This window comes from Mycteria americana, chromosome 1 (assembly GCF_035582795.1).
Source record: "Mycteria americana isolate JAX WOST 10 ecotype Jacksonville Zoo and Gardens chromosome 1, USCA_MyAme_1.0, whole genome shotgun sequence".
In the NCBI taxonomy this organism is placed as follows: Eukaryota; Metazoa; Chordata; class Aves; order Ciconiiformes; family Ciconiidae; genus Mycteria; species Mycteria americana.
In genome coordinates, this window is record NC_134365.1 from 133,889,918 (window position 1) to 133,909,608 (window position 19,691).

Consider the following 19,691-nt stretch of genomic DNA (forward strand, 5'->3'; position numbering starts at 1 on the left):
TCTGCGGGTGTTGTTCAGTGAGGAAGGCTTGCTGGAGTACCTATCCCAAAGGCGGTGGTGGTGGGGTTGTCACAAAAGTTCCTACCCAGCTAGATCCTTTCTGCTTGGAGAGGTGGCTTTCACCTGCAGACCTCACCACTGTATAAAGTTTCTCTTTAGCCACTGAGATAGCGGTCAAGATGTGTGAGAGGCTTGCTCGAAACAGCAGTGGAAGTTGAAGGCAGAGGGTCTCCTTGCTAGTTATTGCTTGCTTTGCAGGAGCTCTTTGCTTTTTCTGTTGAAAAGATGGGTGCACAATGGCCACTCCATGCGTCTGCATTTCATGCACTTCTAAGAGAGGCCCGTGAATACATCCCAGGGTTTGGGATGCAGAGTTGTGTGAGATTTAATTCTTCCACTATTTCAAACCTCAGGTGAAGAGTACTGGAAGAACAGACCGCTGTGTCATTTGTTCAGTTACTGTTTCGTGAGAGACCAGTGCAGGTGGCACAGCCCAGTCTATCTGAATTCATTTGAGGTTGCCGTGATGTGGATCACCATTTTCTGTAATGTGGATCACCATTTCCAGCTGGCGGGAATCAGGTTCTTAGACTCAGCTCTCTGCACCAACATTTGGAAGGGTCATATTTCAAGCAGTGCTAAGGATGTCCATCGCAATGTGGACTTCACACAGTTTGCTGGTGGATCTTCTTTCTTTTAGAAGATGATGTCACTTTTATTTGTTGCCTAAAAAAGAATTAAGATTGTAATTTTTGTCCTGCTTGTGCTTATCTGAAGATTTTGCTTGTACACCTGTGCATAAGACATTTCCAGGTATGCCAACAAGGCCATGGCAATCCCTAATCCAAGCACTGGGCAGGAATTAGCGATGTGCACGTGGAAGAGGTCTGGGTTTCTGTACTGCCTCAGCATCTCGTTATCACTAAGGAGTCAGAATCAACTTCAGCTGTTTAATTGAAACTACCTATATTTTGTCTTTGTCAACTGCAGACCATATGTGATACTAAAGTACTCATGTTGCTTAGTCTCCCAGTAACTGTCCTTCAGCTCAGACATATTTTATATGTGGTTAATATAAGAGGCAGACTTCGAGACCAGAACTAGAAGGATGATTGCAGCAGTCTGTTAATTGAAATACAGAAGGGCAAAGCAAACCTTCAAACTCCTTTGCCTGCTGGATAATCCTATCCGAGATACTGGTGCTACTAGAGTCTGATTTTGAAATTAATTTTTTCTGGGTGGTTTTGCTGGAAGATCTCAAACCCTCCACATGCTGATTATATAATACAAAGAATTAAAACAGCCACATGAGCCTCGGAAATAGTTATCACAGCATCATCCTTAAAGTTGCGTTATCAATCCATTACTGTTTCACTGCATTTATCAGGTGTATATGTAGTACGTGTCTGAAGGTCACAGAGCATGATTCTTCCAGGAAATGTCAGTTCAGAATAGGGCCTTACACTTTCAAGAGCTTTATTTGCTCTGTTCATGTATTGTTAGTTTCTAGTCTTGCTTTCTGTCACTCCTTCCTTGACTTCTCCCTGCAGCTGGGGGAACAACCACCCAGGGAAGCTCTGGACTGCTTAGAGCTGCTCATCAGGCTGTTATATGATGGAGGGTAGTACAAAAATCAGCTGATGCCATTAAATGGTACATGTTATCCCAAGGTATGCCAAAACCAAGTTCTCAATAGCAGAGCAAGAGGCAGGCAGTATGTTTAGTAGGTAGTGATAAGCCAGATCTTCAGCTTGCCATTTGTCCTGCACATCTGCAAATCCTTATGATCCAAAACCCACAGACTTCAGTGTTTCTCCCTGCCCCCCGCCAAGTTTCCAATATTCTTCTTCTATTCAGGGATCTCATCTTCTGTCCTTCGGTTTCCCTTTTTCCTGGAGGCAGTGTGTAACTGAGGATCTGCCTTTGTTTCCCGCCCCCTGCCCCCCCCCCCCGCCCAACACCAGCACTTTTGCATTTTTTTGCCCAGTCTTTTCCTTTCTAAACTTCCGTACCAGCATATCCAAATCTGTGTAAAACCCCATTCTCTCTTTCCATAGAAATAATCTTTCATTTCAAATATGTAATGTGACATAGCAACTCAAGTCTTTGCTAAAAGACTCTTTCCCCTAAGACTTTTTATTCCTATTGAACTGCTTTTAAAAAAAAAAGTAATTCCTTAGCCCGTTCCTTACCACGTGCGTTTAGAGGGCTGGGGCCTTCAAATTTGGCACAGCTACATTGCTGTGGACCTAAATCTGCAATGTTCAAAGCGTGCAGATGGCCTCAGTTTTCTTCAGTCGCTAAGTGTTCTCAGTCCTGTTTTCTGTTCTCGGCTCAGGGTTCGTACAGCTTTCGACATCTGCTTTTGTTTGATGCTCTCGCTGCTGTATGTGCTACAGCGCTACAACCTGTCGTTTTGTTGCTGTAACTCACTACTCGCCTGGCTCCGCATGGAGCCGTGGGCTGGATGGAGTGCGTTCAACATGCAGGTGGTAATTTATCTCTGTCTTTATATAATGTCTCATTTGCTGGCTTAGCGCAACAGAGGTTTTTACTGCTGGGAGAGTGTTAGGTGTGAATGAGAGCAACCTGGCTGGAGAGGCAGGCAAAGCCACTGCAGAAGAGGGCACAAGCGCTGTTTCTAAGGCAGACACGAGTGTTAGGTTTGTTTTGTACCTTGGGCTGCTTATGAATATCCACGTAATAGCTGGGCCTGTATTCGTCACGCTGCAGTTGCTTGGAGTTACTTGAATGTTCTCTGTGTTGATGTTTTTGGTGTTTCAGGGTTCATAAAGGCTGTAAACAAAATCCTGAGTAAAATTCAAGCAGCTGACTTACAGCCTAGTAATGTGAGAAACTGCCACTCTACACGCTGCCCTCCGGTCTTTGAGATCACATGGGCTGGAGCAGTACATTAGCAGCCTTTGGTGACTGGCGTTGGTCCCGCTGTGCCTCCGCTACCCTCTGGATGGGATCAGGAGCTCCTCCTTTCCCCAGGCCTTGCGAGGACGGGGTGGCGGGGTGGTGTGTGTGGCACTGGGCCTTGGTGGAGTTCCGCTTGCTCCGGCCGTGGCTCCCTCTGCCCTAGGCACGCGCTTAGGTGTTACTTGTATCGGAGCTGAAGCAAAAGTCAAGCAGCCGCTTGTGCGCTCTCTCTGCAGTGACTAATCTGGAGAGCTGCTCAATACTCACCAAAGTCTATGAAATCAGGTAACTTTACAGTGAGAATGCAACTGCTGGTCTAGTTCTGCCCAACTGTACTGAAGTGTCTGTGTATAGGGAAGGGAATTGTGTGGTCTGCTGGGGGAAGGGGAAGCAAGTTCTCACGAGTGGGGGATCCAACCAAGAGTAATAATGTAGCGGTACTGGACTGGAGCAGGGAGGACGCCTTCTCTGTGGCCTTTTCAAGGATGACCCTGCTGAAGGGCTGACACTGACTTCAGGTGCTGTTTTTCCAGTTGCACAGACTCTAGAACACCATGTTAAAAAGAGGGAGAGGTGGGAAGGAACAAGAGAAGACATTGTTATGAAAGAGATCTCCAGTGCATACAAGTACGAAGTATGTCTTACATGGAGATGTTCTTTTTTCCCTTGAAAGAAGAAATTCATGTACATGAGCCACAAGAGTCTCTGATGGTCCCTGGACACATCAATACTCATCTTGGGAAAGAGTACAATTACTGCCTTAAAACCAGGAGCCTCGGTTAATGAGTGTGTCAGCCCAGGACACTAACCACTGTGTACATCTGTTAACAGTGTAGGGCCAGGGAAAAAATTCAGACTGTGTGAAATTGAATTGATCTTATCAGCATATACACTACAAATACAAGCGTGGGAAAAATTACTGGTTCAGCTCTTGAACCACATGAACTGGCATAGCTGTATTTTCTTCAGTGCAGTTGTACTGATTTATGTAGCGTGGGATATGTTCTTAGTAGTTCAAAAATGTTTTCCAGCTTTGGACAGACTGGAAATTTAATTCAGCAACTGTAACTTATTTCTGGCTTTCAGGTTAGCTGCTGTTGCCTCTGGACTACAGACTAACGTACCGCAACCAAGTGGCTTTTTTCTAGCTGTGGCTCCTAGAATGTGACCAAGCAGACAAGATTTTTGCAGAAACTTAAGTAATCCATCAATAGCAAAAGTCATGAATCTAAGCCCAAGATGCTAAGAGAAGTAAATTTTGGGAAAACCAAGCATCTAAACAAGACTTACAGGGAAAACATGTATTTCACAAGAATATTCTCTGATAACTAATGAGGTACCCATGCTTCACACAGGTTAGACTCCTGTTTAAGCAACAAGACCTTTAATGGTCTACTGCAGTTACATATTCAGCAAACTCATGAAAGTAACAAAATTAATGAAATTTTATTGGCAAAAATCAAGTTCAGTGACCTATGTAATTCAACAGAAGCGAGCCTCAGTTTAGTTTATCAAAATACTTCAGTTTTCCAGCTGGATCTGGAATTATCTGTGCAAGAAAGAAAATGAAAATTTTAGTCTACAACCAAAAACACGCAAACACAACAAACTATAAAACCAGAACAGCATAGTATTTCATAATATGATGCTAAGGCCAACCCACAAGCAACACTGAAAAGTAGTTTATCAGTTGACTTGATACTAGATTACTGTTTATCTCTAAAGGTAGGTACTAGCAGTAAGCAGAAAGACTACACTAATTGGGGGAAGAGAGAGTGCAGCCTACCAAAGGAAGAATTTTGACCATTGGGAGGGTGTACATCTATGTTTTTTGCCCCAAAAGCAAGATGTTTTAATAAATTAATGTCTGTAATCCAGAGTCTTAGAATTTACTTACAGTTCTTCCCTTGGCCACCACACTCTCATGGCTTCCTCTGGTTTGATCTAATTAAATCACACACATTTAGAAGGCATGGCTACATCTTCGAGAAAGACTTTTTGAACTACTCTGCTATTTAAATTATCTGCATCTTTTGCACAGAGGAGAAAGAGAATGCCTATGTATTGTTTTAGATCTTTAGATTGGCAGTATTTGAGCTGTTAATCTCAGCATTGTAAGACTGTTTTTTAGAAAATACGTTAATGTTGTATTATTTAGGTAATCCACGGAGGGCAGAACTTTTCAGTGCCAAAATATGTCTGTTAGGCCAGCCAGCCCTCTTTCATTTTACAGTCTTAATATCCAGCTTCCCCCACTAAGACACTCTTCTGCTAGCTTGAAAGAGGTGACTCCTAGCCTCAAGTCATCCTGGGAAGTTTTCACATTCAGCAAAGAAACACGGTTTAACATTCCACTATTGTTTTTACTATCAATGACAATGCTCACTACTCTGCTTAGAGGCTGCTGGGACCTGCTTTTTGTTGAGACAGCTCTTAAACAACAACGCTCTGTCATCGCCAGATGGTTCAGAAGAAAGCCACATGCTCAAATAAATGACAGTGATCTCATCTGAACTAGGTGGCTCAGACCTCTAGTGAAAGTTTCATTATTCCAAGCCCAGAGAACACAAACAAGTTCAATGGGTGTTTATCTGAACCCTAGCTCTTCTCCTTGTAGTCACATGTAGGCAAGTAGTAACACAGGAGGAAGAGCTATCGTGCAGCAAAGCAGTGCTCTCTGCTGGAGTTGTGATAGTGGCACGCTGTCTCTGTCAGATACTACAGCAGCCTGGGAACTTGTATCTTTCTTTTTTTTTGGGTAGTGCCTAGGATCCACAGTAAGACTTGACAGAACCAAGAATTTATATGGACAAATAACTGAGAAGATAGGACAGACTCAAGAGTTTCCAACTTCCTCTCATCAGGTGTTAACAGGAAAAAAATTTCTTGATCGCAAACTCATTGCTGCTCAAGAGAGTTTTGTTCATGCACAGGGAACTTGAAACAACTGGAATATGTCTACTGTGAGGGAAACGAGCTCCTAATAAAATCAGTAGTAATCCAACAGCTGTAACTATAATAATGTGAGTTTACTCATATCATCTTATTGAAAGTTATAAAGACTTTGAATTTGGCTTTAGTGGAAATGATAACTGAGTGTTTTCTAGTAGTACATGCATTTAAATACAGTGACTTACTGTTTCACTGCCAGGTTTCCAACCAGCAGGGCAAACTGGAGAAAAAAAAGAGGACAAAGTTAGTAAAAGTATTTTTACACACACTTACTTTGTAGACTTAATGTTCTCTTTCTGAACTTGAAGTAAAACAGCACACAAGCATCACATGTAAATATCTGCAACTATTAAATATGCAGCTTGCTTTATACATGGGATGGTGTCGTAACAGTTTATAGCTGATACCACCTACCACTCCTCTTAACTGGAAACTGCATATCTCTGGATGGATGTCTGTGCCTTGTTTTAATTCTCATGCCCTCCTAGACAAAGTACTGGCAAAGCAGTATCTGAGAATGAACACCTATTCTAGTAAAACCAAAAGTTTCATGATAAAATTCAGGTGACTACACTGAGACCTATCTTTCTTTCTTTAAAACCAATGCTAGGGGAAATTTTTTAGCAAATAAATCAGTTCAAAGATTCTACAAGAGACTGAGTGATTTTATTTGAAGCCTTGCTCAGGAGTAAAGGGGTTATAGCATGTAGTTAGTATGCAGTGTGGCGGAGAGCCCTGTGACCACCTGTACAGTTGCACATTCTAGAGTGAAGCTCTTATCTGTTCAGAGCTCTCCCTCTGAGGCTTAAGGCATGCTGACGGACAAAATACCACAAATGCAATTAGGAATTCTGGAGGACTTTGTTTCCTGTTCTGTGCAAAGAATCCAATAAGGTGACTAGGGAGGCTCTCCTCAGCGTTCATGCAAAAGCTGGTGAGATTCCACCACAGCTGGAAAAAAATGTGGTACTCTGGAAACACACTGCAGATCAATATTCTGCAAGACAGCTTTTTAACGAAATAAGAGAGGTTACATTTCCTTAGTCAAATGTGTGTAGCCTAAGTATCAGCATTTATCTTTTCAAATCTGTACAGCAAAGCATAATAATGATTTGTACCTTCAGATAAAGGTACTTTCAAATGCCAGGTGAAATTGAGTTGAAATGGAAGTTAAGCTGCTGAACATATGTATTAATATTTAAACAAATCTTTAAAAAATGAATGTGTTTAAATAAACACATTAGTTAAAGAAATGTGAAAAGTTCACTCTTGAACTGGGGGGATATGAATTCTTGAGACAAAGTAATGACCTGAAGCCAGTGAATGCTTCTTTGTCAGGGAAAATGATCACATAGCACTTGTAAAGAAAACACAAGTAATGGCGGTCTAAATTTCACAGTATCACCATGTATCTTGACATGAAGCACTCTCAATTACTTGTCACAGACCCTCAATGAATAACACAGGACAAGGATGGCCTGCATCTCAATTATTTCAGTATGCCAAGATGTACTGAAATATTGGTCCCGATTCTTCATGGCCTCGTATTTTGTACAGATCTATGCTTGTGACAGACGGTACATAATGCCTTAATTCAGGCTAAGGAATGCTTTATGCTCTGCATTCTCATGGATGTGAAGCAAAATGTGAATTACTACACTAGAAACAACCTATGGAGGTACCAGGACCACAGAATCTTGTAGCAGGGCAATCAACCCACTTCATTCACTGCATGAGGCTAGTTTCTAATGCTACTGAGTACCCTTCTTCCAAAAAGCTACAAATACAGCTTCCAGTCTAAGTAAAACAATCTTCAACACGAAAGTATTTAAAAGGGCACCTTCTCCATGTTTGTCTGTGTACTGGAATGCTTGTACTAAACGAAGTGTTTCATCCACTGATCTCCCAACAGGAAGGTCATTCATCGTGATCTGACGAAGGATTCTCTTATCATCAATAATGAAAAGGCCTCTGTGAAAACATTTTTTTGGTGTTAGGAAACAGAACTAATTACAGTGTTGTGTTTACATGCTGTTTTATGTCTGTTGGATGGGAAGAATTTGATCTCTGCAAACACCATACAATACCCACCACCTTAGAATACTACTAACCTACTATTCTTTACCTGGGGTATCAGATGACATGAGCTGATGGCAAGTTAAAACCAAAAAAGGATAGTTCTTCGCAGAACACAGAACTAAGCTTTGGCAGGCCCTGCCAGGGGATGTTGCAGATGCTATGATGTTACAGGGATCCCAAAAGCAACTAATCAAGTTCATGAAAGATGTATCTCGCGGCCATTAGTCTTGACCCCACCTGGGCTTGGGAGGTCCCTGAGTAACTGCAATTCTGGGGTATTCTGCATGTTTGCCCTGCCCTAGGTATCTGCTGATGACTGCTGTTAAACAGGATATTAACCTCCACCCTTGTTCTGACTCATTATGGCTATTTTTCTGTGTTCTTCAATATATATTTTGTCTCTCAGCATGAATCCCCAAGTAAAAACTGCTCTCAAAGAAAAATTTCAAATGCTTCTTTAGATATAAAGTAGTAAGTACTACTCCAGCAGAACAAAATTAACTGTAACCAAGTGAAATACCTAAGTGTATGCCCTTGATCTTCCAGATATACACCATAATCCTTTGAAATTTGGTGTGTCAAATCTGAAAGAAGCGGAATCTTCATAGGTCCAAGTCCCCCTTGTTTTCGAGGAGTATTAATCCTTTGAAAGAAATGAGATACAGATGTATTTCTCATAAAGATTTATATTCCCTAGACAAAGTTAAAAGTCACAAACCAGAACAGTACAGACAGAAGGATTTAGTGCAAGTGACATTCTTCTTGCTCTGCACACAAGGGAGACGAGTACTATTTACGGTTCAAGCAAAATGTTCAGTAGATCTTTAGCAGTTTTTGGCCACATTTATTAATAGTGACCTCTTTCTTACCAGTCATACTCACTTTATACCAATGTGCTCATGAATTGGGACAGTGTAACACATTTACAGATACCTGCATCCTTATCTCTTTTTTTCTTTTGTATCTGAAATATTTTTTTTGGACTGAGACATGATATATTTCAAGCAGTACATATTAAACAAACTTCAAAGATAAAGGTACTTTCACACACTAGGGTTAAAAATTTTCACCACTAGAAGATATTTTAAACACTTGTATCAATAGTATCATGCATTATGATATACCTACATAGGCTACAAATCTGGGCATACAGTTCTTCAGCTAAGATGGACCCATGAATAATTTTTAGTAAAAGACAAGGATAAGATACATACCATGCTAAGTGAGTGAACTTTGAGTCCACAGAACATGCTACTACTTCGGTATTTATTGCTCTGAATTCTTCAATTCTGTCACTGAAGGCGATTATCTCCGTTGGACATACAAATGTACTAGGTAATTTAAAACAAGATAAAGTCAAAATTTCATGAGACGTCCAGTAAATTCTCTGTTTAAATTAAATGGTGGATTTATCATAAATGATTTCAGCTTTTACTTATTTTTTATTGCTTCTTCAAGTATTTAACCAAAATGCTGCCTGACAAATCTTCCAGCCTCAGACTCTAGCTTAGTTACAAATGGTTTATTACTGAAGAAGATTATAAACACATCTGGACACAAGTGTTTTTACAGTTACTTTATTTTAGACTTTATGAATATTAAGTGGCTGAATTTAAGCACAACATGCCAAGTTTTTTCAGAGGAACATACTATAATTTCTTGTCTCTGTGCATGTCTGCAAATTTTAACTATTTTGAGTTGAACTTTTTCCACTACAGAAGAAAGAGAGTGATAAAGATCACAATTTCTAGGCCCTCAAAGCTAAGGGCCAAGAGCCACATTCTTTCCTTTATAATGTTAAGGTAGTTATGCATCTCTGTCCTCTTTTCATTTTGTGGAAAAGAATGGGATTGTCTGGTAGAAAGCTGAGGTGTTTTCACTCAACCAGTGAAGTTATGGCATTCTAAATAAAGGAGGGTAATGTTACATATTCTTAGGATGTTATAGGAAGAACTTAAAGGGAAAACGCCATCTCTTAATGTCCTACATACACTCTGGAAAATATAGATGGGATGCTGTCTTCTTTCTGCAGCAATGATTTACAGCATTATACAGAATGTAAAGGTTGCTACAGACTGAAAGTTATTTTTTTGTGTGGAGACACAAATCAGCGGACACGCTTATTAGGACAAAGATTGTGTTACAGTTTTACCAATGCACGATGAAAACACAAATGAAAGAACGTATTTTCTTCTGTCGCTCCTTTCTTCTCCCCCAAACCCTTACCAAACAAAAAAACAAGACCTCAGAAAAAGAGAAAAATTAATGAATTACGAGACTAGTATAGCTGCACTCAGTCTTGGTATGTCTACAGTGGTCTTACTTACAAGTCAAGAGGATAGAAGAAGAAGACAAGATATTTTCCTTTATAATCTGTTAATTTCAGCTCTTTAAACTCTCCATTAATGACTGCGGTTCCTTCCCAGTAAGGTGCTGGCTTGGAGACTGAAATATGAAGAACGTTCAATTAAAAGTCAGAATACGAAGCACGTGTTCAAACAAAGCTGTTCCTTAGCTAGCTTGTGCGCAAGGACAGCTGTTCTTCCTTTTGCTTGAAAAACAACCTACTGCACAGTTACAAAATGAAACGTCTTATCACTTTAAAATGTTCACAGCTGGCAGAGGTTACAGGATGATGAAGAAATGTAGGTTTCAGTACACATGGGAAGTAAATAATTTGACCAATGTGTGCTTATACATGAGCCCTTTGAATCACTGATAATCAAGGCCACACAACCCTTATCTGGGCATATTGAACAAACCACGTGTACACTACCAGCTCATGGCAGAAAATCTGTTAGACTGAAGGAGAAGCTGTTTAAGATTTCAGGAACCCTCACTATTTTGTTGTGAATCAGAAACATAGGATGGTTCAAATTCACACTGTTACTTTTTAGCCATGAAAAACTACTTGGAATTCAAGTCCACAAAAAAATACATGCTACAACATGTTTAGAGACAAATGCCTAAAAATGCAGTGTATATTTATTAAATTACAACTCCTAAATTGTAACTTGAAGATAGTTGTGTTTTAAAAAAAAAAATCCAATTAAAATGCATGAAATGTATTTACTGTTCCTATCAAAAGGGATTAACCTTGAATTTAAAATACTAAAAATGATTCTGCCAGGTACTATTTTCATAGTAATGTGAATTCTGAGACAAAGGGTAGGGTATGCTGGAGATACAAGGTGATCTGAATACACTTGTGATGTCAAGGACATTGACAGACAGCCCCAGGAAACTGGAGAAACGCTGCTGAGATAAATATACAGAATCCTAATTGTTATGTGGATGATGACTGCATTGTTGGTCTCTCCTTTTCTTAGGACAACCCACAGCTGTAGAATATAGTTTGTGAGGATCTACAAGGACTGCAAAAAATACCCCAAATCATCAGACACATTGTGCCCCTGAGTGGGAAGGCAGTCTGCTTTGGTTTCACTTGATATAACCCACAAGGGATGCAGCAATACAAGTAGAGAGAGCCAGGAGATATGACTGGTAATTTCAGTTCACATTTTTTGAAGAAATGCTCTTCTTCCTCTCAAGTCTTCGGCAGAATTCTTTCTGACCAGAATTCAAGCTCCAGACGTCTAACTTTTTTTAATTGAGTCTTTGTAGGTATGGGACTGTTTTCAAGTGAGAGCAAGGATTAACCTTCAAGTTATTTTGAGCTGTCCACAATGTTTCAAATGTTGCTCTTTACAAAATAGGGACACACCTAATCTAATCTCTTTGCAGCAAAACATTCTCTTCAACTGACCTTCAAATTACTAGGGAGAAGGAAAAGAAATTAAATAAGATATGTTGTATCTTGACCCATTTTTAAGTGAAGGTGATACTTTTGGTTTAAAAATACTTGTCTAAAATGCTGTAATAACTTACATTAGAAAAGGAGGAAAAACCAGACAAAACTGGTTACACATATCTTGACTGGTTTTCCATTTTTCTCATAGCATCTGTTTGCAAATGTTTATAACGGAAGTTATGCCCTGGCTCGGTAGAGGAAAACGATTTAAAGCTGTACATTCTCACAGCAAAGATCGTTTCTACGAGACTTCTCTCCACTCTCTGTTCTGCAGAATGGGACTTTTGGAGAGCATCTGACCACTTGAACAGGTGCCCCTGAACACCTCACTGCGACTCAATTAAAGACGTTTGCACCTAGGTCTGCCATAAAGTATTTAAATCACCAGAGAGTGTAGGCACAAAAGCAAGTGACAAACCAAGCCCAGTAATAACTGGTGAACATTAGGAGAGGTGACTGTTCAGCATTTCTAACCACAGTGCGAGCACGAAACTCTTCTGTATCTTGTTGAAGGCGTTTCCCTTAACTCATTTGCTCTCTCTGGAACCACAGACCTTGCTAAATGTCTGTGAAACGTTGAACTCGCTGCCAATTTACCACGATAAAACCGTAGGTCTGGAAGGGACGGTGGGCCTTCCCTCCGTCGTCCCGAGGCCTCCCCGGAGGCCGTATGCACGCTCCTACGGCCAGAAGCCGATGTGGGGAAGGGAAGGCATTCGGGAGCCGCGGGGTGTGCTGCCATGCCACTTCCGCAGGGCACCTGCGACCCAACCGCGACCGTCACCCGGCGGGGGGCCGCGCAGGGCCAGGGGCTGCTCTCGGCGCAGACGGCGGGCAGCGCCTCAGGCCGCCGGCTGAGGGGAACGGCCCCCCCGCCGGGGAAGAGCCGCGCCGCCGCGGGACCCCGGGAGGGAAGGAGAGAGGGAGGAAGGGAGGGAGGGCCGCAACCCGCCCCGCCGTGCTGCCCCGGCGCGGCGGGCCCACGCGCTCCGCCTGACGTGGCGCTGCCCGCCGCTCTCCCGCTGCGCCCGGGGAGGCCGCCCCCTCCCACCCACCCCGCGACCGTTAACGGCCCCGCGCGCCGCCGCACTCTCCCTCAGCCTGCGGCGCCAGTGCAGGCGCATGGCGGGCACCTCCTCCGCGCCCCGGCCCCGGCCCCGGGCCGCCCCTCAGCGGCAGCGCGACAAGGGGCGCCCGAACGGCATCCCCCGCCCGGGCCTCTCCTCCCCGCCCGGGGCCTCTCCTCGCCGCTCGCCGCCCGCCGCCCCTGCGCTCCCCGCTCCCTCGGCAGCCCCAGCCCCGCCGGCACCTACTCTTGGCCTGGCTGAGGTGCAGCGAGTGGTCGGAGACGGGCAGACGAGCCGCCTCCCCGGGGTAGACCTGCCCCCCCGCGTAGTAATGGCACTGCTCGTCCCCCCGCTGCCGCGCCGGGCGCTGTTCCTCCGCCGCCTCGCCTCCCAGCGCCGCCGCCGCCGCTAGCAACAGCAGCAGCAGCGCCGAGCGCCGGGCCCGCGCCCCGCCGCCCGCCCGCAGTCGCGGCTGCGCCGCCTCCATGGCCCGCCGAGCTAGTGCACGTCCCCGCGGCGCGGCGGCGGAGGGGCGGTGGCGGGGAGGAGCTTGGCCGGTCCTCTCGCACACGCTCCCAGTCGCACGGCCAGGGCTCCCGGCGCGGCTGTCCAACGCCCCGCGGCGGCTGCGTGAGGAGAGCCCGAGGCCCGCCGCGCTGCCCCCCGCCCGGCACCGCCACCCCCGGCCCCGGTCTTTCGGTGGGGCTGGGCGCTGCCTGCCGCCTGGGCCCCGGGGCCCGGGCCGTGCAGGCGGGGCTGTGGCCTCATGCTTAAGCCCCGGAGGAAATGGTAAATTATGTACGTGTCTAGAGAAAAAGAGAAAAGAAAAATACACGTGTATGTGGAGAGAGAGAGTGCGTATAGGCCAGTGCCTGTGATTGCAGAAGGAAACTCTCTGCCAATGTGGGAGATTTCCCGTCTGGTATCTCTCCTGTCTGTGGCAGCGTGGGTTCTGTGAGCATTTAATCACACGCGGTCATACCAGTCTATGCCAAATGCAGCTTGTACTTTGTAGCCTAATGAATACACGGAATGTGAAAAAGCGTACTGCTTTAGGTCTGAAATCTTGAATTGCTGCCAGCTGGGCAGCAAATTGTGAATGAGTTCCACATAATGCACGTGGTGGCTGCATTAAAGTGTGTGGTCAAACAGAAGTGAGGCTACTAAGTGCCTTTTAATTCATAAAAGCATAGAATCACAGAATGGTTTGGGTTGGAAGGGACCTTTAAAGGTCATCTAGTCCAACCTCCCTGCAATGAGCAGGGACATCTTCAACGAGATCAGGTTGCTCAGAGCCCCATCCAACCTGACCTTGAATGTTTCCAGGGATGGGGCATCTACCACCTCTCTGGGCAGCCTGTTCCCGTGTTTCACCACCCACATTGTAAAAAGTTTCTTCCTTATATCTAGTCTGAACCTACCTTCTATTAATTTAAAACCATTACCCCTTGTCCCATCGCTATACAGGCCCTGCTAAAAAGTCTGTCCCCGTCTTTCTTATAAGCCCCCTTTAAGTACTGAAAGGCTGCAGTAAGGTCTCCCTGGAGCCTTCTCTTCTCCAGGCTGAACAAGCCCAACTCTCTCAGCCTTTCCTCATACGAGAGGTGCTCCAGCCCTCGGATCATCTTCATGGCCCAGATGTCTTGGCTCAAGTTTGTCTCGTGAGAGGTCATTTTGCTCAGTGCTGAGTAGATTGTGGTTCATATCACAAAATAGTTACATATTTGTCCCACGTAAGCGTAGCTAGAAGGTAATTCAGCAGCACATTTAATAACAAGATTTTGAAGACAGCAAGCAGTCTGTGACAAGCGGTAGGTAAGGCTTTGCAGCACAGTGTCTGGTCGAACGAGGTTATTGTAGGCGTATCTGTTTGACTGGGACAGTTCAGGTCATCTGGCAAGTGTATCAGTTAAACTGTAACCAGGATCCTTAAAAATTAAGATGTGAGAGAGCTGGAGCTATCCCTTATCGAAAAGTAGGGACACCATTGACCTTTTGTGCTTGGAGCACTGTGGAATGCCATCCTCTGGGAAAACTGGTGGTTCAGTAAAAAGGTTACCCCAGACTGAAAAAGTCAGGCTCTTAACAGAGGAACATCTGCATCGTATCCTGTCTCTGCAGGTGATTTGTGATAAATGTACCTTCAGGATGGTACGGTACCCACACCAGAATGGACAGTACAATTTATCTCTTTAAAAAATGATACAGAACAGGCACATAAAGAGCAGAGCCAAAAGAAAACACTGAGGGCTGTTTTCAAAGAATACAGGCTCTGTAAAAGAAGAAAGGGATTAGCAAGGTACCTATCATTATACATTGTGTCTTGAACAAATCCTACTATTTTTCTGGTTTCCTACAACAGAATCCACCCTTTAAAAAGATATTTCACAAAATTAAATTCACAGAAGTGGGAAAAACAAGACCTTGCAGGCATGTGTGCACTTCTTAACCTGTGATTTCAGTGTTCCTTTCTCCCAAAGCTCTGACTGCTCTCCAGAAGGAGCTTCTTTCCTTTCCCATCTCTTGTCATGTTTGCCTTTAAGTCCCAGTCTAGGTTCTACAAATTAGGGATCATGCTTGTAAAATGCCATTCATACTGTTACTGTCACAGCAATAATCTTACTCGGGTGTATCTGCCCGCCTGAAGGGATTGAAGACTACTGAGGATCAGAAGGGTAAGGCTCTGGAACAGCCCTCTGACGGCTACGGAAGCAAAATACCTACATAGCTATCGTATCATAGCTTGATCAGCGTGTGTGAAATTATAAAAAATTGCATTAAATGTCTGCCTACAGGGGAAATGGACTTGATAGCACATGAGATCCCCTTGTCCTGTTTTTTCACGGTGAATTGATGGTGGCCAGCCTCTGATCATACCTCCTAAAATGTTGGAAGCAGGATAAAATCTGATCTTCTTTTCAGTGCTGCTGTTTCAGTTTGACTTCCCTCCCCTATCAAGGGCATGTCATTAAAGGGAGGATGAACAAAACCCGTTTGCTCATGTTAAGCGCTCTGGCTCTGGTAGAAAAAAGCACTTCAACAATCTTTGTACTCCCACTGATTCCAGATTCAGGCGTGCCTTGCATTTAAGCTTGCTAAAATGTGTTGATGGATTACTGTCTTACAGGATCCAACTTTAGTAGTACTGAACTCAATATCAAGCCTTCCTCAATCTCACTGCTTGTAAGGACAGTGACAGTCATGGCCTCCGTGAGTTTACAGACAAAGTTATTTTGGTTGACCCTGCTCTTTTCTTTTTGCTGGTGTTTTGAGCCATAGGAAATGGCAGTGATTTGAAAAGTCACTTAGTAAAGTTGATATAGTAAAGCTGAAAAAAATGAGAAGTTGAGAGAGGTATGCACTTTGCATAACATTACCATCTCTCAGTTGAAAGATATTCCCAAATACCTATAAATGAGAGAGAAAACAAGTAAAATCAATGCAGTAAAAATAGAAAAGAATCAGGCCTCTTGTGAGTGGAGAAAATGCTGCAGGACAAAAATGGGTTTTATCTGCAGAATATAATGTGAGTTAAATAGCACTAATCTGAGGTTCATATGCGATTATATATACACATGGAACAGAGTTCAAAAGAGCAACAAGAAAGACTTTCTGGCTGCTGCTGTACTTTCAAGACTTCTGGAACTGATTAAAAAATGAAAAATTTCGTAAATTAAATCCACATATATATCACTCTTCAGTGTCCAAACGGAGAACATGGGCAGCCTTCTTTCTTTGCCCGGTGATGAAATGCTCGAACTGAATGCTGATTTTGGGGTTTAAATTGATGAAATTAAGTGATGCTGTTAATATGTCAAAGAGAAACACTGTGCTACATTCATCCAGTTGTACAGCTCTTCTGAAGTTGGTAGGGTTTACCACGTGCAAAGGGAAAGCTCTTAAATCCTTCCTTTCCTCCGCTGCGTTACAGGCTGCGTTCCTGCATGTCATGCCATGTTCAGGCCCGCAAGGATGGTTCGGTTTTGGCAAAGGGCTTGGTTGTGGCAGGGTGTTATTGCCACGGTGGCACTACAGTTATGGAGGCAGGGAGTGATTTAGGCTACTAAAGCAGTTTGGAAATGGTTGTGGAGGTTCTGTCTGTTCTTGCTTGTAGTAATAAAATACCTCACTATCATTTAAATGACCTAATATAAAAACATCTTGGAAAAATTAGCATAGTATATTGTAGCAAGATGCCTGTCGCCATTTCCTGGAACAGATGGAGCAGATGTTCAATATTGTGCTGGTGAAACTCGTGGTTGGTTTTATCCTCCTCATGCCTTACAGGGACATTTTAACAAATATATTGCATTGCTTGTCATGCATGACAGAAAATCTATAGTGTAGAAAACTTTGCTGGAGAAAGGAGGGTAGAAAACATCTGTTTTGTAAGTGGTATTGGATCAGAATGACCATAATTAAAATTACCAATTAGAGAAGTCTTCTCCTTTTTGGCTCTTGATAAGGCTAGACTGGTGGGATCAGCTGTGTGTGAGCTGACTGCTAAGGGTCCTTGAAGAGAAAGTGTATCATCAGGCTGAAAAGTGCTGGGTGGTGCCATTTGCTTTGACGGGGACTTCATCCTGACTTCTAACTGCTGCTAATATAGCTGAAGCAGTATGGTTGCTTAAATATAAACAGAAACGTCTTAAAATCTGCCACTTAGCAGTGTAGAGGTGTAATAGGTATATTTATCCCTGTAACCTACCTTTGGGGAATATGCGAGTGTTTGGAGATGAATTTATGTTTTTCCTCTGCAAACACACCTGCCATCGAAAAGTTCTGCTTCATTTCTTTCCCTTTCTCCTCCAGCTGGTTCTGCTTCTTGCAGCATCAGTGTCAGAAGCCCTGCGGGGTCTGGATGATAGGAACAGGACTGAGCATGTTATTAATGTGTTTGACTGAGCATGGCAAAAAAGGGCCATCAATACTGCTAGTCACTGCGCGATGGGGGAGTACAGTTCCTAAAGCACCACCTGTTTCCAAGCTTTCTTCTGCCTCTGTAAGTGCTGACAGAATCTACAAGATTGTGAATATAAACAAATACTGTGAAACCACCTTCTTGACCTAATAAATAATGCAGTCCTTGTGGGCCCCTGTCAGTTTTCCTTTGGCTGTCACCTGGGGGGTGGTTTACAAGTGTGTTTACGCTCTATCCCATTTGTTCTTCCATTGACAAGAAGACTTTCAATGAAAGCGCCCAAAATGTCTCTGAGCATTAGTACAATTTTTGGACAGTCGCACTGACAAGTGAGGACAGAGAAAGCCAATGCAGAACAACACCAGTGGACTATAAAGGGTAGTTGAGGTATTGCACCTGAAAACCAACGCTGGACGTCTGGACCTGCCCTTGGCAGTGTACTGCTGACGTGCCCTGAGGCTGTCACAGCTAGGAGCTTGCTAGCCAAAATAACTTGGCTTCGTCTGGTGTTGCTGACCAAGAGAGGCCCTTGCCCACAGAGCAATAACCCCGCTGTGTCGAGTGCGGTGGTCTCCGTCCGTGTCATTTGCAGGGGTCCGCAGGCTCCTGCCCTGGGGGTCCCACCCTGGGTTCTGCCTTCTCAGGTCTGAACTGAGGCTAGAGCACTCCGGTCTAAGTCTCTAGCTCAGTCAGCCTTTGGGAAAAGGTGGAAAACTTGTCACCTCAGCTCAGACAAAAAACAAAGCTGCGTCCTGGCCTCGCAGGTGCCTGCCACTGCAGCCTCATGGGTGGAAAGACACCCTGCAGCAACCCAAATTCATGTCCTCTCAGACCAGAATAGAGGCAGATGTTGCTGATGGCTGTTGATGATGCCTGGGTATGCCTCTTCTGTGGGTAGTCACTAGGGCCTTGCTTAAGCTTATGGCTGTGCTACCTGTCTTGCATTTGGGCTAAGTGGAGGAAAATGAAATGTTTAGCTGTCATCGAAAAAGTAGACCCTACTGCCTGAAGCATGGGTGATCACATCAAGATCTGTGGAGGAGAGGAGGCTGCATTCCCATGATACCGGGATGTGGTCTTAAAAAATTCCCAGCTCCTCTCCTTATGCCTGCCTGCCGGCTCCTCTTCTGTCTTGTCTTGAAAAGCTTTTTGTATTATCTATTTTCTAGCACTGTTCCATATCTAAATTTGCCTTTCTCTTCTATTTGGACTTGCGAAAGAGAAAAATGGTTTTTGACCAGAAATATTCATGCGCCTTAATGTGTTAGTCGCTTTTACATTGCTCACTAGGTGGCAGTAAGATGCTGTTATACCGATTAAAAAAATTTAAGTCGTGTATTCTCCAAGTGCCTGAAATTTCCTAAAATCTGAGGATCTGGTATCAGAAGAGCTTTTGGTTTTTTTTAATTTTTAACTTTTTTTTTTTTTTCCTAAAATATGAAGTCTACGGGGGTAGGAAATGCAAGATGAAATCTAGTCAATACTCATCAACAACCCCACTTCCTGTGAACTTGTTGCAACAATAAAGGTAGTCAATCGAGCTTGTATAATTTTTCAGTAAGAAGTTTTCTCGATTATGCCTCTGAGAGGGAAGATGCTGGGGATACTAAAGTAGTCTTTTAAAAAGGAGGACAAAATAAGAAACAAATCAACCATAAAGCTCATGGTGAAAGAGGTGGAGATTTGTAACAGAAGGTAAGTTTTAACCTGGTCACTATGGAGTACTGAAATCAATGGTGGATTTTTGTTTCTGCTTCCTTTTTTGCTAGCTACACACATTTTTCTGGGAGTTTAAATAGCAGTCCAGAAAGCTATCATCTCTACTTTAACTAAGCTGAGTGGAGTGCACAGGCCTTCGTTCTTCTTTGCTGCTTCAGAAATCTCTGTGCTCCATTTAGAATTGCTGTAAATAAATGAAGACTACCATTTTTTATGT

The 19,691-nt window shown here is 43.5% G+C and overlaps 1 protein-coding gene across 2 annotated transcripts; it reads right to left on the bottom strand.

The window, feature by feature from the left end:
* Positions 1-4,352: 4,352 nt before the first annotated feature.
* Positions 4,353-13,380, bottom strand: PRDX4 (peroxiredoxin 4). 2 transcript variants are annotated; one of them, XM_075521174.1, is made up of 8 exons: positions 13,081-13,380; positions 10,284-10,401; positions 9,171-9,287; positions 8,477-8,599; positions 7,718-7,848; positions 6,063-6,097; positions 4,823-4,869; positions 4,353-4,474 (listed from the first exon to the last, which is right to left on the bottom strand). In XM_075521174.1, the coding sequence occupies exons 1-8, from the start codon at positions 13,319-13,321 to the stop codon at positions 4,471-4,473; spliced, it is 816 nt and encodes a 271-aa protein (XP_075377289.1). In that variant the 5' UTR covers positions 13,322-13,380; the 3' UTR covers positions 4,353-4,470. The 2 variants fall into 2 exon arrangements, with proteins under 2 accessions (XP_075377289.1, XP_075377281.1); XM_075521166.1 differs by lacking the exon at positions 4,823-4,869 and having other exon boundaries at positions 13,081-13,379.
* Positions 13,381-19,691: the final 6,311 nt, after the last annotated feature.

Bases quoted from the DNA above. Each gene is read 5' to 3' on its own strand.
- PRDX4 (XM_075521174.1), bottom strand. From the start codon at position 13,321: ATGGAGGCGGCGCAGCCGCGACTGCGGGCGGGCGGCGGGGCGCGGGCC. The intron at 10,402-13,080 runs GTAGGTGCCGGC...TTCATATTTCAG, and splicing joins GCACCTCAGCCAGGCCAAGA to TCTCCAAGCCAGCACCTTAC. The intron at 7,849-8,476 runs GTATTTCACTTG...ATGTTTTCACAG, and splicing joins GATCAAGGGCATACACTTAG to AGGCCTTTTCATTATTGATG.